General features: G+C 42.6%; 1 protein-coding gene across 4 annotated transcripts in view; it reads right to left on the bottom strand.

Annotated features, from left to right (window-relative positions):
* The window catches only part of CEP170 (centrosomal protein 170), a 158151-nt gene that overhangs the window by 43513 nt on the left and 86701 nt on the right, over positions 1-27937 (bottom strand). For 2 of the 4 annotated variants that reach the window (XM_089669775.1, XM_089669778.1), the window contains exons 10-12: positions 24096-24219; positions 11949-13685; positions 9735-9993 (exon numbers count right to left, since the gene is read on the bottom strand). In XM_089669775.1, the coding sequence (XP_089525901.1) occupies positions 9735-9993; positions 11949-13685; positions 24096-24219 (2120 nt within the window). The remainder of the gene's footprint in view (positions 1-9734; positions 9994-11948; positions 13686-24095; positions 24220-27937) is intronic. The other 2 variants (XM_089669776.1, XM_089669779.1) reach the window with 1 other exon arrangement.

The following is a 27937-nucleotide window of genomic DNA, read 5'->3' as shown; positions in this document are numbered from 1 at the left end:
AAGTGAATATATTTCAAACATAGCCCCAGTTTTACAGTCAAGGTTAGAGATACAGGGGACCCTGTCTTCCCTGACTAAGACGCTGCATTGTATATAAAGTCCAGGCTTCACCCGTTATGGTGGGTATACCCAGAAGGGGTCTCCAGGGTCTGGGTTCCATAGTGAAGGACCATGGCCTTGAATCTGTATAGCTACCTGGGGCTGATTATGTGTTGTGCCAAGGTGGGAGCCCATGCAGGATCCAGTGCCCAAATCAACATTACTGGCTATCCCCATGGCATGGGATCCGGGACCTGGATACAGCTCCAAAGGGTTTACAGAAGTTGTGGTAATGCAAATGCATTGCTGCTATTTTGATATTAGAAGACAGTGAAAGAGGTGAGTTCAAGAATCTAATGATAAAACATTAAAATATTTTAACTAAATACAAGGGAGACTAGGTCCATCACCTTAGGACACCAGAGAAAAAACTGAGGACTCAGAGTAGAGTAGGGTTTTCAGGGAAAGCACTCAGATGCATGTCCTCAAAAGCTTTTAAGCCTTTAACCCAGGGCATCTGCATGCCATCAAGTATTTTCAAATTGTACACTGAGCATTGCATAGTCAGCTCATTGTATAACCTTGGTTTGCTGTGGGTGCCAGGACAATTTAACTCCCATGCACATGCACAGAAGTCAACCCAGGTCAGCCTATGAACAGGGCTGACGATTCCAGACATGAAAGAAGACCAGGATAAGATGTCAGCTGTGGCATTGGCTGAAAAAGAGAGCAGAGGTGTTGCATCACTGGAGGAGGGTGCTTTGGAAGGCAAGTGTGCCAAAATGCTGGACATACTTGCACACTATGGCCAGTGCCATGGGAAAACTGCATGTATTCAGTTGCATTTTAAAGAGAGAGAAACGCTGCATTCTCTGCACCATCAAAAGTGTAAATGACAAAAATATTAAAACCGTCAAATCTAAAATGAAAGAAAAACATTACAAAAAATGTGCCGTGCGACCCAAACAAAACCACAGTTTGAAACAAAATAGTGCAATCCAAAAAACACCAAATGTTCAGATCTTGCATATAACTGTATATAACAACAGTCCACACAGTGATCTTACTATACTTTCTCTCTGCTAAAACACGGCCTTCTTAAACACTCTGTGCTCAAAATAGGTGCTCTCCCAACTCTACCACGTGCCAATCAAAGTGCTCACCTTGAACATAGACTCCTTATGTCATAGGTCTAATAGTGGTTGATGAATAAAAGGGTTAACAACTTCCACAGCAATGATCAGATGCAATAGCACAAATTACAGTAAAAGGTTAATCCCAAGACACTCCCCTGTGTCATGCTGTCCATAGAAGAGAGCAAAAGCCACACAATAGTTCTAACTTCTAATATTTATTACGGTCACTAAAATCACAATCTTAAACACTTGACTTGAAGTGACTTATGGCGGACATTCTGACACTGGGGAGAACAGACTTAGGGTAGCTGACATCCCCAGTGACACCAATACAGTGATCAGTGCAAAAAAAAAACCACTGACACTGTACTAATGGCACTGGGGAGGAAGGGGTTAACATTTTTAGGCAATCAAAGGGATAACTGTGTGAGGGGAGTGTTTTACTAGTGGGCGGGGTGTGTGTACTTTACAGGAACACACTGATCCCGAGAGCTAAACTCTGCTCTCAGGATCAGTGTGTTGGGAACTGACAGGGAGCAGAGCTGCAGTGTAAACACTGCAGCCCTGCTCCTTGTCAGTGATTGCCGGTAATCACCAGGATAATCGCGGGTAATGACCGGCCAGGACCCGGTGATTGACACCCGCGGCCGCGGTAGGGCGCACGCGCGCCTTGTACCTGTTTTGCAAAATGACATTTTAAAACGTGATTTTGCGCAGGGGTGCTGCCCTGTGGCCGTTTTTATACAGTGGCTGGTCGGCAAGCTGTTAATACCCCTTAGTGCTTACTTACTATTTTTCAGTTTTTTTTATTGTATTGGACATTGTAATCCAGAACCACACAAAATAAAAATTCTCTATTCCCATTATGAGAGTCCTTATTATTACTACCATTAATCAAGATCCCTCTCCCCATACTTTCAATTTTTAGTAATCTCTTCTCTAACTTTTCATCATAACCCTTTTTCTTGTTCAAAAAACAACTTTATTAAAAGGAGTTGCAATGTAAACATTTAGCATATGTAACCAAACAGAAGCAACATGCAAGCCATATCTATGCTGATGACACTCATATTTACCTCTCCACCCCTCACCTCACCCCCACATTCTCTGCTCGCATCACTCACCTCCTAAACGACATCTCAGACTGGATGTCGCTCCATTTCCTCAAGCTTAACCTCTCCAAAACCGAGCACCTCGTTTTTCCCCTTGCCCACGCCCCCTATCCTATCCATCACTACCAACAACACCACCATCAATCCCGCCCGGCAAGCCAAAGTCCTTGGCGTTATTCTGGACTAAAAACCTTTCCTTCCAACCTCATGTTAGATCACTTACAAACACATGCAGGCTCCACCTCCGCAACATCGCCAAGATACGCTCCTTCCTTACCCCAGACACCACTAAACTACTCGTACACTCCCTTATTATCTCACACCTGGACTACTGCAACTCCCTTCTCACCGGCCTACCCCAGTGCAGGCTCTCCCTGCTTCAGACCATCCTGAACTCAGCGGCTAGACTCATCCACCTCACCAACCGCTCCACCTCTGCCACCCCCCTCTGCCTATCCCTCCACTGGCTCCCGATTGCCCAACGCATCAAATTCAAACTACTAACTCTGACCTACAAAGCCATTCACAACACTGCCCCTAACTACCTCACCAACCTGATTCCCAAGTACCACCCTACCCGTACCCTTCGCTCCTAACAGGACCTCCTATCTTGCTCCCTGGTCTCCTCCTCCCAGGCACGACTGCAAGACTTCTCCAGGTCCTCCCCCATCCTCTGGAACTCACTACCCCAATCCATCAGACTCTCACCTTCCCTCCTCACCTTCAGGCGCTCCCTGAAAACTCACCTCTTCAGGGAAGCCTACCCCACCTTCACCTAACAGCCGTTCTCCTTCATTCCTCCTACCACTCCATCCCCCACAGACACTTCCTCCTGTACCACTACCCCCTCCCTCCTAGATTGTAAGCTCGAAAGAGTAGGGCCCTCTAACCCCTCGTGTGCTGTTTGTTGTTGCTGTACTGTTTCATGTATTGTCCCCCCCCTCTATTGTACAGCGCTGAGCAAACCCTTTGGCACTATATAAACTCGATGTAATAATAATAATATTGAGCTTAATAACAGACTGACTAAAGCATGTAAATGGGGAACAATTACAGGTGGTAGTTACTTTGAACAAGTATCCATGCATAGCCATACAACAGACAGATAAATGATCAAGTCCAGCAATCGAATATGGGTTTACAGACCTAATGAAGGGAGGCATCTCAAATGCAAGTGGCAGGTATTGCTAACCATCTTTCCCACACCTTATTACATTTAGCAGGACAGCCTATGTGGGTGTAAATAGGTTCTTTATAGGGAAGAGTAAGGTTCACCTCATGTACCCAAGACTCAAGTGTGGTGGGGGTTGCCGGACTCTAATTTTTGGCAATAATCTTGCAGGCCATAAATAATGTTTCATGAAGGAACATAATATTAAAGGAATATTTAATTTTATCTGTGTCCGGGTCTGGGAGAAGACCTAACAGACAGGGTTTGGGATCAAGAGATAAAGGGGAGCCCATGTGATCATGTAAGACGCGAACAACCTTAACCCAGTAAGTTTGTACAATAGGGTATGACCACAAGATGATAAAAGATATCTGTTTGCGTCATGCATGGGGACATAATAGACTGTGAGAAGGCTTGTAGCAGGATACCCGAAATGGAGTCAGGTAAGCCTTGTGCAGTAAAATTGAGTTAAGGGATCAGAGACCCTTAGGGATACTTCTTTATAATTGTCTAGAATTACCTCCCAGTCAGCATCCTCTATTTCCCCCAGGTCCCACTCGGTTTTGGTTTGAAAGGCCAATTTGGTTGCAGAAGGTGTTAACAGTGTGGTATAGAGGGCAAAGATCAGTTTAACAGGGTCGGAGCCCATAAGACGAAACATCTTAAACACTTCTGTAAGTACCTCTATCCTAACAAATAAAATGCTTTGGCGGCGTCCAGTGCCATTGCCACTCTGGTGCCGACCCCATCATGCAATGCCTGAATGTTCATAAACAATCGTCTGATGTTAATGACTGTTTTTGCCAGGTGTGAAACCTGTCTAAATCAAGTCATCCTATTACTAGTTCACTCTGCTCAAACGGGAGGCCATAATTTTGGCCAGAATCTTCACATCCACTTGCAATAAAGAAACTGGACGAATGGATTCTGGAAGAGAATGGTCCTTGCCTTTTGGAAGAACAATGATCAAAGCTTTCCTCATGGTTGAAGGCAAGGCAGCAGTTTTGAAGATGTCATTATATTGTACAAGCAGGATTGGGAAAATTGAGTCGGCATAGGTGGCATAAAATTCAAGCAGCAGCTCATCAGAGCTGGGGGCCTTTGCAGTGGCCATTTGGGACGCCGCTGTTGCTATCTCATCTACAGTTAGTGGAGCCTCAAGGAGGTTTACTTGGTCTGGGGTCAATTAAGGGAACTTTATGGACTGAGGGTAGGTTTTAGTAGCTTCTGCCGAGTGCGTCACTTGGGAGGTGTATAGTCTACAACAAAACATTCTAAATTATGCAGCAACCAGCCAGGGGTCATTAATAAGGGCACCTTCTGAGGGAAACAACCACCGGAGGTCTAAGATCATGGTGGACCAGATATGCCAGCAACTTTCCTGCCATTTCTCCATGTTCAAAAATTTGTTGTTTACAAAAGAAGAGTTGATGCTTGGCTTGTTCAAGATGCAACTGGTCCACGATACGTGTCTGCATCTTCAGGGTAATAGCCAAAGTAGGACAGGGATCCCTAACAAACGATTCTTTCAGTTGGCTCTATTGTGCAGTGGCATTTTGGAGGGCCTGTATGGATGAGGACTTTAGACAGGAGATCTGAAGTGTGAATAGCACTCTAGCATGAAGGTTTCCCACACAGCTCCAGGCGAGGCGGTGGTTGCATTAGTTACAAAGAAGTATTTATATATAAATAGTGTATCGCTCATAACAAATAAATACATACAATGTGACTCTTCACTGCAAAATACTAAGAAGATAATAAAAATAAAAAATGAAAATCATACAATGTGACTCTTCACTCCAATAGTGCAAAACATATATAGTGTCAGACCTAAAATAAATATCTGTGCCCCTCACTTCAAATCGTGCCCACACACTAAATAAATACAATAACTAAAAATGTGCCTTTCACTTGGAAACAAACGTGCACATACACTTAATATTTTAAATATTAAACCATGTATCAACAAAACCCCCTAACAAACATGGGGCTAAACATATAGTGCTAAAGTGCAAACAAAAAGTGTCCACTCTTCAAAATGATCATAAAAATGTCCAATCAGTGAGGAATAAAATCATGCAATGTGCAATGGTGTTTAACAATTATGTGATTGTGCCAACACTCTTCTTCTGTTTGTGGCTAGATTGCCTCCTCACCTCCTCCCTGTGACCCCTAGGGGTCAACACGCTTGCAGGATCACCCTGGATCCTTAAATCATATGGGCCAGCAGCCTTCTTCCTCCAGTAGATCTCCTTATGGGGCTCCTATTGCCCCTAATCAGCCCAGATGTCTCTAGGGAACAGTGGCTCACCCGCCCAGTGAGCTAAAAAAAAGAGACCCTCTAAGTGTAGTATTAGTGCAAATATGACTCGTTTATTGCAAAAGAAGGAATAACACTCACATAGTTCGCAGTTCTCCCTCCTCACCGATGTGTGGGTATACTGCATGTGTGCGGGACTTCCTGGGTATACCAAGATGTCGTCGCACGCCGGAAGTGCGTCACCGCGCAACGGAAACTGCGTACTCGCGTACCTACGCGTTACGTCACTGTCTACTCATGACTTCCTCGGGGGTATTGCCATTCCCAGGTCTTCTCCTCCATATCTCCCAGAGCCGTCAACCAAAAGGGGTTTAAACGCCAAATGGGCCTAACTGGAGGAGGGCCCACAACCAAAATTACCCAGTATGGGGAATGGTCAGACAGAATTCTAGTCCAAAACCTGCATCCTCCAATGTTGGGAGTAGGGTATGGGACAAAAAAATGAAATCTATGCGGGACATAGAAGAGTGGGTGACTGAAAAGCAGGAATAGGCCCTGAGGGAGGGGTATTTAAAGGACCAGGAGTACACTAGAACAAAGTGTTTAAGTAACCGATATAGCGGCCCCTCTGGGGAGTTACTAGGTGTCTGGCTCAACCAGCCTACATCCTGATCCAGGACCATATTGAAATTGCCCAGCCAGACTGCAGGCGAGGCTGGTGTTGAGCCATAAAGGCTAGACCCTCATTAATTACCACTGAATTATAAGAGGGGGATATATAGCATGCAAGTATAAGAATAGGGTGACCAAATATGCATGCCTGCAAAAACACTAATCTGCCCTCTGGGTCCGTGCTTACCGTTATTAGCTTAAAAGGAACGAATTTTGGTATCAGAACTGACATGCCCTGTGAGTAAGGGGAATGAGTAGCATGGTATGCCCAGCACAGCCCACCCAGGAGTGTTTTAGAGTCAGCGGTAAGTGGCCTGTAATATGGGTTTCCACCAAGACAATTATGTCCGCCTATTGGCCTTTGAGGAAAGCTAGTACTGGTGCTTAATTTTGTCAAGCAGGCCACGGACATTCCACGTCAAGAATTAAGGGGGGCCATGGGTTAGACCAGTAATGTAAGGTACAGGTGAACAGTCACCAGACCGGCATGGCAGACCAATCAATGATATACATGTTCAATTTTGCATTAGTAGCACCAGAGGCATATATCCACCATAAAGCAACTCAATATGAGAAAATGGTGCATTGCAATAAGAAACAATCTACAACACAGGTGTCAAACTGGCAGCCCTCCAGCTGCTGCTGAAGTACAAGTCCCATGAGGCATTGAAAGGCTAACAGTTACAAGCATAACTCCCACAGGCAGAGGCATTATGGGACTTGTAATTCCACAACAGCTGGAGGGTCATCAGTTTGACACCCCTGATCTACAACCTTCACCCCCCACCCAGCTCTCGACCTCGCCAACATGGTCAAAGCATACATCCCATTAACTCAAACAGAAAACTTAAATTGCAAAACACATAAGTAGGGGTAACAGATTGCTGGGTCAGTAGGGGAACTGTGGATTCCAGAATCTGACTCCAACCTGACAAAGGCTAGTGAGCAAGATGCATGACAATTCTACATTGTGTTGCAATAGGAAGAAGGTTCAGCCGCAATCCGGAGGATAGATGAATATATTGTGTATTTATTGATCCATAGGACACACAAAACACCAGGACATGAATACAGGACCTGTTAATGCGTTTCACACGATCTCGTGCTAGTTATGATTAAACACGAGATCGCGTGATACGCGTTAACAGGTCCTGTATTCATATCCTGGTGTTTTGTGTGTCCTATGGATCAATAAATACACACTATATTCATCTATCCTCCGGTGTGCGGCTGACCCTTCTTCCTATTGCATGGTGTGTGTGTGTGTGGTGGCAAGCCAGAGCCTGCACCTGTTGTGGATTGATCTGGATTGTTTGCCTCAGCGGTATACCTTTGTTCTTTGGATTCTACACTGTGTTGTACAGAGATCTCCAATACAGGGATTTAGAGAGTTAAAGAGGAGAGGTGTCTTCATATATTCAAGTATGAAAATGCAAGAAGGTATCCACAGGATGAGGGACTGCAATCTGTGGAAAAAGATGACCATAGCTGAATAGGGTGATAGAGGGCTGGGATATAAAAACGGGCAATCAGCAGGTGCTGGGGATCCATGCAGTTGGCATCACTGGCCGTGTATTTACCCTGCCAATCGCCCAGAAGTTAGGTAATGAAATTCCATGCCCATGTAGAAATAAACTATGATCTGATGAGGGACAGGGTGGAGTGAAGCAGCCACAAAGTGATAAGAAGAGGCGAAGCGGGCCAGTTATTGGTGCTGGCAAAAAGGGCGACCATCATGGCTGAACAACAGGGTATGAAAGTACTCACAAAGATGCACCATCCAGTGGAGAATCAAGCTGGTGCAGCACCCGCAGCAGACCATTGATCCAGCCAGGTAGACGCCAATTCAGGATCTTCAAAGAATTGGACACAGCCTTCAGCTTCCACCCGAAGCTTGGCAGGGTACAACATGGCATACTTGAGTTGGTGGACTCGAAGGCGCCATTTGACCTCCTCAAATCGGGACCACTGACGTTGGACCTCCATGGGAAAATCAGGGAAGACTGCCACTTTGACATTTTGGAAAGGGATGTTATCTTTTTCCCTGGCCAGGCGGAGAACTGCATCCCAATCTTGGTAGTTGAGCAGCTTTCCTATAAAAGTGTGTGGTGGTGCTCCTTGCAGTGGTGGACGGGCGGCCATGCGGTGGGTCCTCTCCCATGTATGAGGAGGTTTTCAATGAAAGAGACCAGGTCGGTTCCCTCAGCACCATCTGGTATGCCCACAAAGCGAAGGTTACACCGTCTCAGGTGATTTTCCATGTCGTCCTGTTTCTGGGTATTCTGCTGAATCCGGCGCTGCATGCTGTAGAGGGCACGCCAATACGGATCTCAGCTTTGGTGATGCTGTCCTGCAGTCTGTGAAAGTCTTGAGTAGTAGAGATCTATCTTAACTTGCTCAATCTTAGACGTAAGAGTCGCTTAGTACGCGGAGATCGCATTCAGGATTTTAGCAGTCTCTGCCGCTTGAGGTTCTGCATCTGAAGTAGAGGTGCCACCATCATCCCCCGAGGCATGCCGATCTTTAAGCTGGAATTTGTCCGGTTTGGAAACATTTGAATAGGTTACAGGGGTTTTCCAGAGTCAAGGCTACGCGAGGAAATGCAGGATAACTGCCAGGATACTGATAGAAGGATGTAAGGAACACTGAGCTCTCCTCTGATACGCCAAACTCCATCGTGTTTCAAGCTACGCCCCCCCTCCCCCCCCCCCCCCAGTAACCCTTTTTAATAAAAAGGAGATTAAACTGTTGTGGTCGGTGGGTTTAAAGGTTTTTTGTCTTTTTTTTTTTCATCGCTTTTCCAGGACAGTACAATATTTTTATTATTTTTTTCTTTATATACCCTAGGACATCTGTCACCATACATCCTGGTTAACAAACACACCCAGGGGACAGCTGACGAGGTTATGCCACAACTGTATAGTGAAAGAAAATTTTGTCCAACAACCCAACATGATTCAGGAAAATGTATTAGTAAGGGTTAATGTGAAACATTCATGTATCTTATTATATATATGCACAAGCTGAACATTTCGCTTGGTGCTTTTTGGATTGCATTATTTGGTTTCACACTGTTTTTGTTTAGACTGCATGGCACATTTCTTGTAATGTTTTCTTGAAATTGAACATTTGAGATTAGACGCTTTATAATATTTTTGTCATTTACAATTTATCTCATGACATACTTTGAATAGTGCTGCACTTGTTCTTTTTATTTTAGTGCAATAAGTTGTAATTGTTTATGCAAGTGTCTGTGATCAGTATGTAGTTTATATTTTATTCAAAATATACATTTACAGTTATCTAATGATATAGCAATGCATGTGCCATAATGAATACATTACCTCGCTATTTCCTCACGATGTGCAGTCCAGTCACGAATATAATCTTCTTGCTCTTTAGCCTTATGTTTGAATGAACTAATGTTGAGAGCTGCTGATGGTGTTTTAATTGGGCTGTTTCCAACAGCTTGTGTCTTCTGAATTTTAACAGCTGAAGAAGTACGTAGCCGAGTGGGTTTAGCAGAGTTGCGGTTAGAGCCAAATTCGTCTTCAGAAGTGGATGCATACTCTGGAGGAACTCGTCTCCATCGGGTATTACCTACTTTTTTAAAATGGTGTGAGAAGATAAAATATAATATGTTAAATATTTACAACTAGAGTGTGAAAAAAAAATCAAATGACACACTGTAAATGTGTTTTTTGGAGAATGGGATTTAATTCAACCCCAGTGCAAGTAGAAATGTCAGTTCATTAGACTGCAAGGTTACAGCTCTACAATCAAGGAGAAAAAGCTTTGACTCTTGGTACCTGCATAAAACAAATACAGTTTAGCCTAAGAAAAAACCTTTAGGGCCCATTTACACCAGATTGCGGTGTAGGAGAGACATTTACACGCACCCAAGGAGAACATGCTGCCCTTGCAAGATGCGTGCAGGTGCCAATAATTGTTAATGGAACCCCAAATGCATCTAAGCAAAAGGGCGCGCATTTTCAGCTACCAAACAGCATGGTAATTCAGTACTATGCAGTTTGATGTGGCACTGTTTTTAATAAAGTCGCACCTGCCATACTTTTTGCATGTGCTGTCCTGTCAAAAACTGAGCACGGAGGAATGTGTGCATCCTATTGTGAACCAGTCCTTAATCTTGCATTAATCTTGCAAGTTCATATTTTGAAACATGTTACATGTACCACCAGTTTTTAGGATGGAGCATGCAAAATATTCCAGCAGCTGCAGATTCTCCCTGTGAGAGCACACAGGGGATCTTCTCCCGCTATCACAATTTGAAAATAATAAGAACCCCCAGAGCAAGCAGCTTGTTCATGTGTGCTCATTCCCAAGCCACCTCTTTGTCTATAAGACACATATAGCACAGCTTGGCTCTGCCCCCGGCTCCCTCCTCACTGGTTGTGAGTGAAAGCAGCAGGAGCCAATGGCTCCTTCTGCTGTGTCTGAGCAAATGAGGAGGGAGAGGCGCAGGAGAGTTGCTGCTCTTGTGCACATCGTTGGATCGAGATCGAGCTCTGGTAAATACTGTATAAATGGGGCTGAAGGGGGAGCCACACACTGAAGCTTATTTACCTTTATGCGAAGAATGCATGAAGGTAAAAAAAAAAAAAACCTTCAGCCTTAATGTTTCTGAAACAAGTTTTGTAGCAACGTGACTTTGGCTATTTATTTTGTGGGCGATGTCTTAAATAGATGTATAAAAATAATTTTAGGGCTGTCTTGCCCCCTTTTATTTAAAAGAAAGTTTCTCAAAATATCAGAGGGTTGAGCTCGCAAGGATTTGCAGCAACTCTTCGATAGCAACACAAATGCTTAACTTCAACCTCCTGGTTATCTCAGGCTGCTCAGACACTTCAGCTGCTTCCACGCAGACCATCACACACCTCTAGTGTTTGCTGCTTCCTTGCAGCCACAGGAACTCATTGGGGAGGAGGGAGCCCTGAACTTTTACAAACACCAAATTCATAAGGGATGTACAAACTTGCCAATCAGGGTGCTGGCTATTGGCAAAACATGGACTCAAGGTTAGAGACTTCATCCCTCTCGATCTCTCTTTATCAGTCTATATGAAGCCTCTGGGCTCCTGCAACCACACTAGGACTTCCTAATCGCAGAGGAGGGTGAACAACCAGTTTCTTCTGTACCAAACACACATTCTGTAGCAGCTCCTAAATCCGTATAGATGAGAACACTGAGTGTCATTTATAACCATTCTCCCATAGTGCTGTCACAATATATAAAATATTTACTGTATAACATACAATTACCCAGTCCTTATTACAATGCTGGGACTGATCAGCAACAACTTTTTACCTAATGCTCAGGAGGCCTTTTTTCTCAGAAAAAGTGTAATTTTACATTTACAGTGCTACTTTGATTAAAAAAAAAGTTTAAGAGTAACATTAGAAAGTATTATTTTACTAAAGTGTATATTTCAAACAGGCTTCCAGAAGAGTAATGAATCAGTATGTGAATTTAAACATGCTTGAGATAGACATAGATCATAATAAATGTGTTATTAAAAATGGACCAACATGAAAACCTACCAGCAAGGGATCCATGAGCAGATGGAACCACTTTTGTCTTGGTATCTGAAAGGCGAGAAATGCTGTTAGCTCTGGCTCTTGGAGAACTTCTCCCATCGGTTGTTGGAGTCATTTTAGCACTACTTTTAATTGCATATTCTGAAGCTCGTGAAGATCCAGAACCTCTTGTTATTGTTGCTTCTGAGTCACTGCGTGCAGATAAAGAACCAAGCCTTGTTCTACGAGGCTGTGCCAGCAAATCTATTCTTGACAGTGGTTTCCTACTAGCAGGTTGCTTTGATGTTGAACTTGTTGTTGATACTTCTGAGGCAACTGATGCTCTATCAGTATCTCCAACCTCTGTGTCTGAAGCTTCACCTAAGCGTGATCTGCGCAAAAGTGAAGTCCTTGTTGGACGAGGCCTAGGAAGAGTAACTGGCTTATTAGCTGCAGCAGTTTTTATTGTAGTAAACTTGTCATCTACAGAGGCAAACTGAGATTTGGAGTGTGACCTTCCGGAATATGTTTCTTGATCAGAAGATAAAATATCTGACACAGTAGAACAAGGTAAACTAGAGGTTTGATCATCATCTGTCAAGTCAAGGGATGGTTGTCTGTTCCTTGCACTAGTTCGAAGAACTTTTTGAATATCACTTCTGCTTCCAGCCTCCCTAACATGAGTTTTATTTTTTCTTTCAGTTCTTTCTCGGTTTATGGATACTGATGAAGTGAGGGATTCTTTAGAAGGGGATGATGTTGAGGCTTTATCCTTGTGCAGACTGCTAAGGGTTTTTCGTTTTTGGGGACATTTTTTATCGGTGTCATTAGCAACAAAACTAATCGTGCTTGCAGTATCAACATCCGATTCAGGGGATATTGAATTTTCTTGGGTGTAGCTAGGTGTTTTTGGATCGTCATCAATCTTGCTGTCATCTCTCAGTTTCGCTTCAAGGAAAGCCATGACTGCTTCTGTATCCTTGAGCAGCAGAGTAGTATCCATGCTGGAGTCAGTGTCTACAGAGTCACTTCTCTCTCTTACATTGCTCATAGATGTAAAAGGAAATGTAGGTGATAGTACAGGGTGTTTATTAATGTGTGGAATAAGTTCTATAGGTACATTTGAGCTAGGCTTATCTATAGTAAAACTGCCTTGTCTCACAAGTGGCTTGAAGGTTTCTTTTCTATCAGTTTCAACACTTTTCACACTATTACTGTTTGAAACAACTTCACTTTTCTGACCAGCCTTTTTCTGAGGGGTTTCAGCAGGTTGTTGTAGCTTGTGGGCATTCGGAGAGGATGATCCACTTGGTTGGATAACTGGTGGCTTGTTAAACAACTTTGTAGAAGTCAACTGATCTTTAGTTTGCTCATGGTGGGCTTTGTATACTGCTTGCCTCCGTGCAGAGAGTAAGGCATCTTTCTTAGCATCAAACCCTAAGGAAGAATAATCTGTGAGGGTTCCAGTTTTGTCCATTGAACTTTCCGTAGGTTTATCTTGCTTAGTTCTAGCTTTTCCATTGGAAACATACAGCTTGTCTTTCTTACCTAAACGAATATGTGATTCTTTCTCTTGTAACTCTGTATCTTGTTTTTCTCCAACATCTGACCTATGTGTTTGCTTACTTGTAGAAACGTGGGAGCTTGTTTCCTCTTTTGGAAGCTTTGGTAAACTTCTCCTTTTACGATCACTTGCACATGTCACTGAGGCAGCAGATCCACTACTCTTAAGTGACATTCCAGATTCACTCATATCTGCATCTGAAACACATGAGCAATACAGTTTTATGTTTTGGAAGAAATAATGTGCAAACCTTTAACTATATGTGATTAAAAACATGCAATGCTTTCATAATAAAAATGCTAAAAAGGTAAGCCAACTTTAAGGTATGTGGCACCAAGCAGTCGGTAGTAGATCCTTTAGGTTCTATAAGTTGCAAGGAGGGGTCTCTAAGGATCAGACTTGTTTTTCCAGCACATGCCACAGATGCTCAACTGGATTGAGATCTGGAGAATTTGGAGGCCAAATCAACACCTCAGACTCACTATTGTGTGCTTCAACCATTCTTGCACAATTTTTTAAGTGTGGCAGGGCACATTATTAAGCTGAAAGTGGTCACTGCCATCAGGGAATACCATTTCCATGAAGGGGTGTACTTTGTTAGTAACAATGTTTAGGTAGGTGGCACGTTTCCAAGTAACATCCTCATGAATGGCAGGACCAAGGTTTCCCAGCCAAAGCTTCACACTGCCACTTCCTCAATACTTCATCCTGGGGCCATCTCTTCCCCAGGTAAGTGACACACACACATACACACCTGGCCATTCCCATGATATAAAAGAAAACGCAATTCATTGGACCAGGTCACCTTCTTCTATTGATCCGTGATTCAGTTCTGATGCCTACGTGCCCATTGTAGGTGTTTTTGGCTGTGGACAAGGATCAGCATGGGCACCCTAATCAGTCTGCGGCTACACCGCCATATAGACAACACACTGTGATGCCCATTTTTTTTGCTTTCAGCACATCAACTTAATCAACAACATGGTTACTTGCTGCCTAATAAATCTCTCAACTTTCAGATGACTTTGTAACAAGATAAATCAAGGTTATTCACTTTACCTGTTAGTTTTCATAAAGTTAAAGAATAACTAAAGACATTTTTTTTTTAGTTTTCGATAGAGTGGAGGGGGATTAGAACACCGGTCAGTTGGCATTGTTTTCAATTCAGGAGATTCATCATATGTGTCCTGTTTACCATTATCACTGAAAGTGAAAGTAAAAAAAAAACCCAGTTTTTTGGTAGTCCCCAGAAAAGTAAGAGGGGAAAGTTTTCAATGTGGACACTAGTTCTGGTGAACTTGGGGTCCCCAAGGAATTCCCTTAATGCCGACGTAACACAAATATGCGGCCTCACAGAACTGGTCTTTTTTCCATGGGGCCACATATTTGCGTACCAATCTTTCTGCTGGGAGCGCACCACAAAGACCACGGTGTCACTGAGAGCACCGGGTCCCGTTCTAACAATCAGGACCCGGGACTCCTGATTCTGGGCCACATGATCGCTGTGATAGCCTCTGACTGGCTATCACAGTGATCAGTCACTGTATAGCCCGGCCCCCTTGGGTTTCTTTATCTCTCTATGAACGGAGGAGAGAGATACATTGTATCTCTCTAACTCCTGGCATAGAGGGGGAAAAAAATGTTTGTATAAAAAAAAAAAAGAAAAAGAAATATAAAAAATAAAATAAAGAAAAAATACCTAGATCAAGGTTTGATCTAGTTCAGTGCCAGGGTAAGTGCTTGGGACAAGGTCAAAAGGTCAGGATTAAAAAAAAATGGTATCTGTGTCAGTTAGTGTGTTTTAGGTAAAAAACAACAAACAAAAATGTGCACTATTGTTTCTGGGCTGTACTACAGGTACAATCAACAAATAACATACACATATAAGGTATCGCTGCGATCGTCAAGAGCTGGAGAATTTATTTTGAGTTGTTCTTTGGTGGTAGGTTATGGTAATAACAAGAAACACACAGCTAAATAAAAATTTATTTTTTACTATTTTGGGCCAGTTTTCCTTTGATAAAAAAAAAACAAACAGGAGATATCCATTACCATATACCACCAAATGAAAGCCCAATTTGTCCTGAAAAAAAGAAGGTATAATTCACCTGGATGTACAATGTAGTTGTGATGATATGTACGGTTTTACTAACACATGTCAACTTTGCAAAATTGTGCTTAGGTATTTAGATTTGTTTTACCCTTAGGCGTGAAGAGGTTAATGTGCAGGTATTATATGTAACAACCTGTTTGGCTATGGGACAAGAAGTGAAGGGAAATCTCTCCAAAATGAAAAAAAGAAAACGTGCCTATAGTTCTACTTTAAGACTGATCAGTGTAATCAGTGTATACATACTGAATATGTGGAAGTATTTACATTCCTATAGTGATGTTATAATTAGAGATTATATTCAGTCTTGAAACAATGTGCTTTGTCTGTCATGATACAGGATATATAAAAAAAGAAGAGGAACCAAGAGCACATCCGGGGGGACCCCAGAAAAGGAGGTTCGGGGCCGCTCTGTGCAATTCCATTGCACAGAGGAGGCAAGTATAAACCAGTTTGTTATTAAAAACAAAAAAGACTTTAGAATCATGTCAAGCAAACACCAGGTGCCACCTACGGTAAAAAGATACATAGGATTTTTGTTCTTACCTCAAAATCCTTTTCGTGAAGTCGTCAAGTGAAAAAAAGTCTGGTTTATACTTCCACCAACAGGAAGAGTGGATGACACTGGCAAAAAAAAAAAAAACGTGTAAGCCAGCCCCAGTTATAACCCCTCCTGTTACCAGTATGCCTCAGTTTTGTATAAAAGCAGTACTGAAAGAATGATCATAAACACAAATGGTCAGGACTTGTGTCCCTCGATGGATTCCAAGAAAAGGATTTTACCTAAAGTATAAAAATCCTATTTTCTTTCTTATCCACTGAGGGACACAGAAAGTCTCTCTTTCAGGATGTCCAAAAGCAGTTCAGCTGTGGAGTGGGCAACATAGCAAACACCATACACCCAATTAAAAAACGACAGAGAACTACAGAATGCCTACAACTTAGCATTGCCTGAAGGACTTTACACCCAAAGTTAACATTTACCGAGGCCCCGACGTCCACCTGGGAAAACAGCCTTGCAAATCTAAGGAACAGTTGCTTGATGTCAAATAAATAAGCACTTACAGATCTAGTAGAATATGCCTTGACAGAAAAGAGTGGAATCCAATCCTTGAGACTATAAACTTTTATGATGGCCTGCCTGAACCAAATCGAAATGGTGCAACCAGAAGCCAAAGCAGAATCACCATCCAGACTGACAAAAAAAGAATCAGTCTTAAAGTAGCAGTAACTGAGAGGCAAACTCTCACAGCTGAACAGAATTCAGTCAGTGGTGAAAATTTCCTGTGGTTGCACTGGAGCTGGACAGAGGGAAAGAAGAATGGTGTCCTGGTTTAGACGAAAGGCAGAAACTACCTTAGGCAGAAAAGAAGTCCTGGGCCTTAAAACCACCATGTCCTTATGCAAAACCAGAAAGGAATCTTCTCAGGATAGGGCCACCAGTTCAGATACTTGGCTCACAGAAGTAATCGTCACAAGGAACACCACATGTGGGATAAGAGAAGAGAGAATATGTCTCTGACTGGTTCAAATGGTGAATCCTGAAGTTCAGAGAAAACCAGATTCAAATTCCACAAAATCACAGGGGAACAAAACGGGGTAACTACACAACAGACTAGTCAAGCATTGAGAGACCAATGAATGATTTCTGAAATAAAATAGAGAGGGTGCAAACCACACTGTAGTACTGGGCAGTACTGACAGCCAAACACTGGTCCAGACCAAACTGCGGGCAGGAGAGGATACATTCCTTTATACAGAAAAGCCTGTTGATCCGGCAGAGCTCACAGAGTGTACTCTTGCTTCAACATAGCGTGGATGGCTTACTTTAATCTGGGAATGGTAAGATGGAGGTGAGAAACCAAGGATTGGGCAAGGTGTGAAACTCCACCTTATAGCTCTTGGATACCGTCTCCCACACCCAGGTGTCTAAAATGCAAGCAGTTTAAGTGTTCGCAAAGATTAACTGAAGTCTCCCCAATCTGGAAAATGGGGATGCTGAGAAAGGTTTGTCTGAATTTGGCGGACTTTGATCCCCAGACCTTGCACGTACAAAGGGAGCGAAACTTGGATGGATCTGGATGATGCAGAGTGGAGAACAAAGTACACTATATTGCCAAAAGTATTGGGACACCTCTCCAAATCATTGGATTCAGGTGTTCCAATCACCTCTATGGCCACAGGTGTATAAAATCAAGCACCTAGGCATGCAGACTGCTTCTATAAACATCTGTGAAAGAATGGGTTGCTCTCAGGAGCTCAGCAAATTCAAGCATAGTACCATGATAGGTTGCCACCTGTGCAATAAGTCCATACGTGAAATTTCCTTGCTACTAAATATTCCACTGTCAACTGTTCGTGTCAACTGTTAGTGGTAGTGGAAGCAACTGGGAACAAAAACTCAACCACAAAGTGGTAAGCCATGTAAAATGACAGAGCGGGGTCAGCGCATGCTTCAGCGCACAGTGCGCAACAATCAACAACTGTTGGCAGAGTCAATAGCTAAAGACTTCCAAACTTCGTGTGGCCTTCAGATTAGCACAAGAACAGTGCATAGAGAGCTTCATAGAATGGGTTTCTATGGCCGAGCAGCTGCATCCAAGCCTTAAATCACCAAGTGCAATGCAAAGGGTTGGATGCAGTGATGTAAAGCACACTGCCACTGGACTTTAGAGCAGTGGAGACGTGTTCTCTGGAGTGACGAACCACACTTCTCTGTCTGACAATCCGATGGACGTGATAACACAAGAAGGAAAAGCAAAACCAGCGCTCAGGTCCATGGACGTGTCTGGGTTTGGTGGTTGCCAGGAGAATGGAACTTGCCTGACTGCATTGTGCCAAGTGTGAAGTTTGGTGGAGGGAGGATTATGGTGTGGGGTTGTCTTGCAGGGGTTGAGCTTGGCCCCTTAGTTACAGTGAAGGGAACTCTTAACATGTCAGCATATGAAGACATTTTGGACAATTTCATGCTCCCAACTTTGTGGCAACACTTTGGGCATGGCCCCTTCCTCTTCCAACATGACTGCGCACCAGTGCACAAAGCAAGGTCCATAAAGACATGGATGAGCCAGTTTGGGGTGCAGGAACTTGACTGGCCTGACCTCAACCCAATAGAACACCACTGGAATGGATTAGAGCGGAGACTGTGATTGAGGCCTGACTTCACAAATGCGCCCCCGGACAAATTATCAAACATTCCCATAGACACACTCCTAAACTTTATGGACAGCCTTCCCAGAGGAGCTGAAGCTGTTATAGCTGCAAAGGGTCAGCCAACTCCATACTGAACCCTACAGACTAAGACTGGGATTCCATTAAAGTTCATGTGCGTGTCCCAATACTTTTAGGAACATAGTGTATGTATTCTTACTGATCGAGAAAACAACTTCACAGTCTGCTCCTTAAGCCTAGTACACACAATCAGAAAATCGGACGATAAATACCACATTTGAATCGATCGTACGATAATCTGGTCGTTAGCACAGAGCTTTCATCCAAAATTATTTGAAGGGACAGGCACAAAAACTTTTCTCGTACGATACTAGATCGTATGATTTTCATTTAATCAGCACAGTTTTCGTCCAAAAATACAATACAAATACATTACATCCCTTCCAAATTTTCTGTCGCACCAGAATTTTCACAACTTTAGTAACCTCTTCACTTTCGATATGAGACTAGCATGCAAAAAAACAAAAAAAAAAAACAATCATTCGTCCAAAATTCTCATTGTGTGCACGGGGCTTTAGGCTTCTGCAGAAGATAGATATGAGGGGAGATTGTTCCTCGAAAACCATGCAGATCAGCTTAGCAATTTAACCAAAGTGAAATTCATATATGTATGGACAGGACAGGTATGGGGATGAGAGACAAGCAGGAGAAGGGACTGGAAGCTTCCAGCAGCCTGCCACAACTGTAGTTTAAGGCTACAACCATTTGCTCAAAATGTTCTATAACCAAAGGGTCAACTGCAGCACAGGTAAGATCTATTTTAAAGGGACTTTGACTCTAAAGAGGGCTTCCAACCTTTTGTTGGTTGGTTCCTTAAAGAAAGGTACATCCTCCACCAGAATAGTGGGTGCTCTAAGAGGAGCTGTTCTCTTCAAATAGGTACAAGGCTAATAAGTGCTTGGGGGAAGCAAACCTTGTCAGGGTTTTTTCAATTTCAATAGAGGAAGAGCTGGAACAGCAGATGAAGTAGGAATGTCTATGCAGTCTTAGGGGTTCTACAGGACCCAATATTTGGAATAGCACTGGTGAAAGTAATAGGCTGAACCTCTAATTTCAGGATAGTATGCACCACATCAATATGCGCTGAAATGTTCTCTTGAAATTTGGTAATGGCAGAGGACAGGTACTACTCAGAAACAAGCTCATCAAGGAAGGACAGGAGCGACTCAGAGATGCCAAGGCCACAGAAAAATCAAATGCAGAATCTACAGGAGAAGGTGTGGGAATGCACTTGTGGTCTCTGCGGTCAGAGTTGGTAAATAACTGGGTGATTTGGACCATAAAGTCTTGCATGGCTGTAGAAAAAAATCTCAGCCCAAAGGGAAGAGGAGATGGCCATACCTCAAGGCGCTCAGAAAGATTCCCAAGAAGGGATAGACTCCATGAGCAGATCGCAACAGGCTTCTAGGATGCAGCCTCATCAGCAGGCGCAATGCAAGGAGCCCCAGAGAGTAGAGTGTGAGCTCAAGGTACATGGTACAGCAGGACTGTTCCCTCCCCCTTCTAAAATCAATGTGTTGTGGCTACGCGAAATAAACCAACAAACAGTTCAGGGTATGAGGCCAGGCCTAAGGTACTTCCAGACAGTTAGTAGGAGGGTGAGAGTCAGATGGATGGAGGTGATTATATTTACTGCAGACAGACAGCAGGAATAGATCTAAGTTCTGTGGCTCTTTACAGAGGAGGAACAGTAGCGAGGAGATGCTTCCTGGACACTGTATAGTGGTAAAGAGTGTAGGCAGCACACACATCTCTCCACCCAGTGGAACACATTAGTGCTCCCTCCCACAGTCGTTAACAAGCAGGAAATGGGTCATTTTAGAGGCCAAGCAATCTATGTACATGAGGCAGTTTCTGGTGCTCAAACTGACTGGCCCACTCACAAAGGGAGTCTTAAAAAACAGGGAAAGTGCTGGGATAAACCCAAAAACTTTTTACCAGAATGAAATCTGGAAAACACCTTACATAAAAGCCAGTGCACTTCCAGGCTATCCTGGCAATGTCCAGTCCAGCAGGGTCCAGATATGGCCCTCCAAAAGCCAGGTTGAAGACGACTGTGCCAGACAGCTTCAATCAGAGAGACCAGCTCTAGCAGCAGTCTAGCAAAGGGTCTTGATTGAGGAAAAAATTATCTTGGAGAGTAAAACAAAAGTGCTAGCAAAATACAGGTTAGTCTTTTACACAGGAGAGCTGAAGAAATTACAAGGCAGCATAACCCAAAGGTGAAAGACGTTCTGTATCCCTCAAGAGACAAGAAAGACGAGTCTTTAGGACCTTAGGAGACCTATAAAAACCAAAGCCAGAAAAAGCACTAGCTGATGCGACAAGCTGAACCCTCAAGTTTTAAAGTAGTACACACTGTATCAATTGGATCCAAAACAGTCTCCTTTAACTTGGGAGTAACAGCAGTGGACTATAACTCCTCAGGGGAAAACACATTGGTCAAGGACATGAACAATTCATAATACTTAGTATCCATTGCTGATGCCTAAAAAGCCACTAAGGCCGCAGGTAAATTGGACAACAAATCTGCTGGAGAGGGTAAATTAGAATGGTTGTGGCCTCTGCTATACAGTGGGGATCGAAAGTTTGGGCACCCCAGCTAAAAATTTGTATTAATGTGCATAAAGAAGCCAAGGAAAGATGGAAAAATCTCCAAAAGGCATCAAATTACAGATTAGACATTCTTATAATATGTCAACAAAAGTTAGATTTTATTTCCATCATTTACACTTTCAAAATAACAGAAAACAAAAAAATGGCGTCTGCAAAAGTTTGGGCACCCTGCAGAATTTATAGCATGCACTGCCCCCTTTGCAAAGCTGAGACCTGCCAGTGTCATGGATTGTTCTCAATCATCGTCTGGGAAGACCAGGTGATGTCAATCACAAAGGTTTTAAATGCCCAGACTCATCTGACCTTGCCCCAGCAATCAGCACCATGGGTTCTTCTAAGCAGTTGTCTAGAAAACTGAAACTGAAAATAGTTGATGCTCACAAAGCTGGAGAAGGCTATAAGAAGATAGCAAAGCATTTTCAGATGTCAATATCCTCTGTTTGGAATGTAATTAAGAAATGGCAGTCATCAGGAACAGTGGAAGTTAAAGCAAGATCTGGAAAATATCAGACAGAACAGCTCACAGGATTGTGAGAAAAACAATTCAAAACCCACGTTTGACTGCACGATCCCTCCAGAAAGATCTGGCAGACACTGGATTTGTGGTACACTATTCCACTATAAAGAGATACTTTAAAGAGGTACAAATATGGTCTTCATGGAAGAGTCATCAGAAGAAAACCTCTTCTACGTCCTCACCACAAAAATCATCGTTTGAACTTTGCAAATGAACATATAGACAAGCCTGATGCATTTGGGAAACAAGTTCTGTGGACCGATGAGGTAAAATTGAACTTTTTGGCCGGAATGAGCAAAGGTACGTTTGGAGAAGAAGGGGCACAGAATTTAATGAAAAGAACCTCTGTCCAACTGTTAAGCATGGGGTTGGATCAATCATGCTTTGGGGTTGTGTTGCAGCCAGTGGCACAGGGAACATCTCATGAGTAGAAGGAAAAATGGATTCAATAAAATTTCAGCAAATTTTGGATGGTAACTTTATGCCATGTGTGAAAAAGCTGAACTTAAAGAGAGGATGGCTTCTACAAATGGATAATGATCCTAAACACACCTCCAAATCCACAGGGGATTACATCAAGAGGCGTAAACTGAAGGTTTTGCCATGGCCTTCACAATCTCCTGACCTCAACATAATTGAAAATCTATGGATAGACCTTAAAAGAGCAGTGCGTGACAGACAGCCCAGAAATCTCAAAGAACTGGAAGACTTTTGTAAGGAAGAATGGGCAAAGATACCTCAAACAAGAATTGAAAGACTCTTGGCTGGCTACAAAAAGCGTTTACAAGCTGTGATACTTGCCAAAGGGGGCAGTACAAGATATTACCTCTGCAGGGTGCCCAAACTTTTGCAGACGCTATTTTTTTGTTTTCTGCTATTTTGAAAGTGTAAATGATAGAAATAAAATCTAACTTTTGTTGACATATTATAAGAATGTCTAATCTGTAATTTGATGCCTTTTGGAGATTTTTCCATCTTTCCTTGGCTTCTTTATGCACATTAATACAAATTTTTAGCTGGGGTGCCCAAACTTTCGATCCCCACTGTAAGATTCTGCAAACAAGTGGGTAAATTTAAGCTATCAAGTCATGGGTGACCATTTTAAAACATCTGAAAAGGCAGTGGGCCCAGCCAAGTCCAAAGGAGCCAAGGAGGGCAGCATGATTCAGTCCCCAACCTGTTAGCTGAGAATGTGTTGGGGCACCTGGTACAGCAGTACTGTTCCCCTATGTCTGGAATCAAATGTATTTCAGCAAAAGTGAGGTAAGCAAGGTAGAGGCTTAAAGAAAGACCTTGAGTATAGCAATGGGTGAAGCTTCCCTATCAAAGGAATGTTGAGGCCAAAGTTACTGTAGGTGGCAGTGGGAATGGATTTAAGTTCCATGTGGCTCTTTGCAGCAGGAACAGCAGCAAAGGATGCTTCCTCAATGTAGTTTTGCTTGAAAGAGTGTGTAGACAGGGCAGCACTTAACCCAGTGGATTGACATCAGTGCTCTACCCCACAGCATTAACTCTTTCCATGGCAGAGCCTTTGGAAAACAGGGAATAATGGCACCCAGCAACCAATAAAATGTTCCCAGTGCCTGGTTCCAATGGCCTACCAATCAAGTGGGTTTTTAGACACAAGGCAAAAGGTAATGCCAGCAGTTCTGGACCAGAAACGTACCCAGCTGCTAACTCATAAGTGAGTGTGGAAAGCACCACATGGACATCAGTGCCAGAGAGACACTTCCAGGCTTACCCTACAACCATCCAGTCAAAAACCCAGGCTGAGATAACTATTGGAGAAAAAAAAAGGGGGGCATGCTGGTAGTAGAGGGTGTTATACCCTAGGCTAGCCTATAGTTTTTTGTTTGCCAGTGTCAAAGCCTCCCGTAAGAAGCAGTAGAACTTAAAGATGTTATGTGTCTATCAATGGAAGAGAAAGAAATTAAGTCCCTTTCTTTAAGTGTTGTTTCCACTGATGAACTGTAGCAACATTAATACCAAGCATTTTTCACAGGCCTGTTCAACATGTTTTCAAAATTTTCACATGGGAATGTGATTTGAAACCACTGCAGAGTATTCAACAACTGTGATGGTAGCAAAACAACTTTACAAGTGTTAGTAGTATTCAAAAATGACAAAAAGTACCATTTTCAGCAGGAGGTGAAATATTGGATTCACTCTGTCCATTATCTTGATCTTGTCCTACATGATTAGACGCCAGACTGGCCCATTGTGATGCCCAACGTTTTTTACTTGATGAAGTCATATCCTGAAGAAAAAATAAATAAATCTGAAAGTTAAAAGCAACTCTAGTAATCAAGTAAAATCAACAAGCGAAGAGCGAACGCTAATCAAAACAATGCCAATAAAGGCAGATTGACCAAGTTATCACTGAGAATTATATAAATCCTTTAGAACTTCTGGAAAGGTTTGCTGCATTTTTTCACACAATTTTGTGCTATTCAACCTTTCTCTCAATGTATTTGTGTACAGCAGGCTACAATGGGCTTCAAGAGTAGGGGTTGTTACAGTTACAGGTATTTACATAGTGGAACGTTCAGCTGTACAAGATGAAAACTAGAACTACTGAGCAAGTAGACTGTCTCAATTCCGATGCAAGATTTTGATCAAGCAAATTCTGCTGCCAGTGGGGAAAACCTGAGGCCTAAAACCCTGGGGACATTATAGAGGGAAGAGACCACCTCACCCTGAAAAGGCTGAATCGACATGCCAGAGAATTCTTGGTCCATAGGGACCATGCAGATGTCTCACCTTAAGTCCAGGCTTCCAAATACTAAGGGGGAGGCTTAAGCAGGTAAAAAGGCAATGAGAGTAGGTAAAACAACATTAAGAAGTTTTTCTCTCAACACACTATAAGCCCCTAAAGGGGAGGAATGAGGAATATTATCTGGCCCCCTGCGGCATTTATAACTATGGTGTTAAGAGTAGGTTCAAAGAGATGAAAGGGTAAGTGAATCAGAAGCTCCTTAGACGTCTCATCAGCATTCTACATGGGTAGCCAGCGTGCCCTACATATTGGCACAGACATCAGTTCCATGCAATATACAAGAGTAAAGGCTTGCAGTAAGAATAAGGCTCCAGACATTTGCTTCAGCCACTCTACAAAACAAGGGCCTATCTCCACAATGGAGGAATCCCCTTTAAGGGATTTACCTATTCTGACATGGTTTGACAGATCAGGAATCCTGCCAACACAGGGCAAAGAGCTATATCACTTAATTCCAACTGGGATCTAATGAGCGAATTCAGCTGTCAGTGAAATACTGAAAGGTGAACATACTTTCCACCCTTTAAAAGCATCACCAAAGTCATAAAACAAAAGAAATGTCATATTTGCTTCAGTATATCATTTTAACATTTCTCACCTTGTACCTCTAAATTTTCTTTCTCCATTTCGTCCCCATAAATACCTTGGACTAGATGACAAGAACCACATTCACACTGATTTCCTGGATACCTGTGTCAACATTTCCTTCTGGCTTCCTAAAGTCTTCCATTGCAGTCACACAAACAAAAGCTCTGAACTACTCCCTCACAGCTCCACACCTACTTCTGAATGTCTTGCCATTGCCACCATCCACCTCTCTACTTTAGATGCCTCTGATACAGCCTGGAACCGAGGAAAAAGCAGAAGAATCGATATCGCTTATATTAAATGTGGTGCTAGACTACCTGGGAAATGCAATCTGCTTTAATGAAAGAAGCTGACATAAGAAGCAATTCAAATAAACTAAGACAATAAAAACAGCAGAAGCTGCTGATGGGAACATGGAGGTATAAAGACTGATTTTACAAGAAAAAAGAATTCAGAAAAAAAACGTGGTTTTATGAATTTCATATTGCATGTTCTATACATTATTGTGAAGAGTATAACTTTAGATTTCCTTTAATTATATTTCACTGCTAAGGTGGGTCAGAGACAGGTCACTGCCAGAGATAGGGGCCAATTGATCCAAAAACCAGGCACAAACAGATAGAAAGTTCAGAGTGGATATGAAGGTCCCAGTGGACATAGGGAAGACTTTGACTCCCCCCATTCCCAGACAGAGCTGAAGGAGACTCCGATTATGACAACCCTAAGACCACCTGGGGCTGCCAAATAAATATCCCCTGAACCACTAAGGGATCATGGGCTAAAGTCACCCGTGGCAGCAGGAATGCCCTTTCTATGCCATGAGAAGAATGTTGTGTAGTAGCAACTAGGCCCAATGCAATCCCGGACAACTGGTACTGATGAGGGTTTTATGCAACCAGGGGTGACCCTTTTGAAGGCAGTGGAAAAAGGCCAGAGACAAAAGACACACGGTGCTTCAAGAGAAGCAGAAGAAGAATGATGCCTTTTTCAGGCTGAATGGCAGGAAAGAATGTATGCACAGCACTCCACCCAGAAGATTGCAGTCAGTGCTCAACCCCAACCGCAGTGATATCAGCAGTGCCAAAAAATTTTAAAGAGTCCAAAACTGTGCAAACAGCGCCGTACCTTCTACTGCTTCAGCCTATCCAGCCTTACTCAGAGTCTTCACAGAACTGCTCATGCCTTGGACTGTGCCAAGGCTGTGGACCTGGAAAGCACTCTGCACTTATGAACACAGAAGACTAAGATCTAGAAAGCACCAAAATACAAAATCCCTGCTGTGCTAGGGAAATACTTCCAAGTCATCATTTAAGTAAACAGATATTGAGTGGTTTGCTATACTGAAAAAATAAAGCAGGCCAAGTCATTGTAATATCTATACAAAGGCTGAAATCAGAAATAAAGATTATGAAATCCATAAAATGTGTAATGTACACATGAAAAGGTTTCACTTGAAGAATTACTTTTTTATGCATTTAAAAAAGCATATAGAATGCAAAACATGTTAGCTGATCTTGCTGCTATGCAAGCAGATAATACAACCAAAGCACAGGCACATGGCTTTATAAAACTACTTGGTGCTGGCACTTGTGGTATCTGTGTACTTTGAAAATATTAACAGTATCAACAAACTGATGCAACTGACAGGTTTACTTTAGAGCCTCATTCACACCATACATGCAGAAACACTAATGGAAACTGACGCGCAGATTTCACTTGCAGAGACATCAATTTACATCAGTTTTTATCCGTGCTTCAATGAGTTTTATACACATTGCAGATTCCTGCTCAGAAAAAATGTGCACGGGATACCAGTGTTGTGGTTTGAACAAGGTTCACAGAAAACAAACTGATTTTTTTGTGCCCTTGCAGAACGCATGCAGAAAAACTGAAGTCTCTGCACCATGGTGTGAACAAGCCCTTAAAGGACAAATGTACCAATGTACGGTTGTCCTGTTATAAGTATGCACCCCCAACCCTTTTCCCACTTGGAGCTACAGAGCCTTTTGCAAAAAAAAAAAAAAAAAGACCATGGCTACATTCTTTGTTACAGGAAAGTCATACTCCAAGCCATTGATTGAGGCTGCTTAAGGTACAGACTTCCTATAGGAATGAAAAGGCTATGCAGTGCCAAGCAGAGCTTCACAGTAATTATCATTGGATCAGGGCAGAAGGTATTTCAACTAGTGGGTAGCACTTAGGGGGTGTATTATTGGACAATTATACAAAGGTACAGTTGTCCTTTAACCCCTTCGTGCCCAAGGGTAAAACAAATCTTAACGCCTAAGCACAAGTTTGCAACTTTGACATGTGTTAGTAAAACCATACTTATCATCACAATTACTTTGTGCATACAGGTGGATTATATCTCATTTTTTTCAGGACAACTTGGGCTTTCATTTGGTGGTAAATGGTAATAGATATCTCATGATTTTTTTTTTATTATCAAAGAAAAACTGGCCCAAAATAGTAAAAAAAAATATATATTTTTTTTTTATTTAGTTACTACCATAACCTACCACCAAAGAACTACTTTCTCCTAATGACCGCAGTGATACCACATGTGCGCAAGTTAGTTGCTTGTACCTAGTACTGCCCAGAAACAAATAGT

This window comes from Staurois parvus, unplaced genomic scaffold (assembly GCF_062004578.1).
Source record: "Staurois parvus isolate SC_StPar_1 unplaced genomic scaffold, SC_StPar_1.0 ptg000081l, whole genome shotgun sequence".
Classification (NCBI taxonomy): domain Eukaryota; kingdom Metazoa; phylum Chordata; class Amphibia; order Anura; family Ranidae; genus Staurois; species Staurois parvus.
This window is presented reverse-complemented; position numbering and strand designations above follow the sequence as displayed.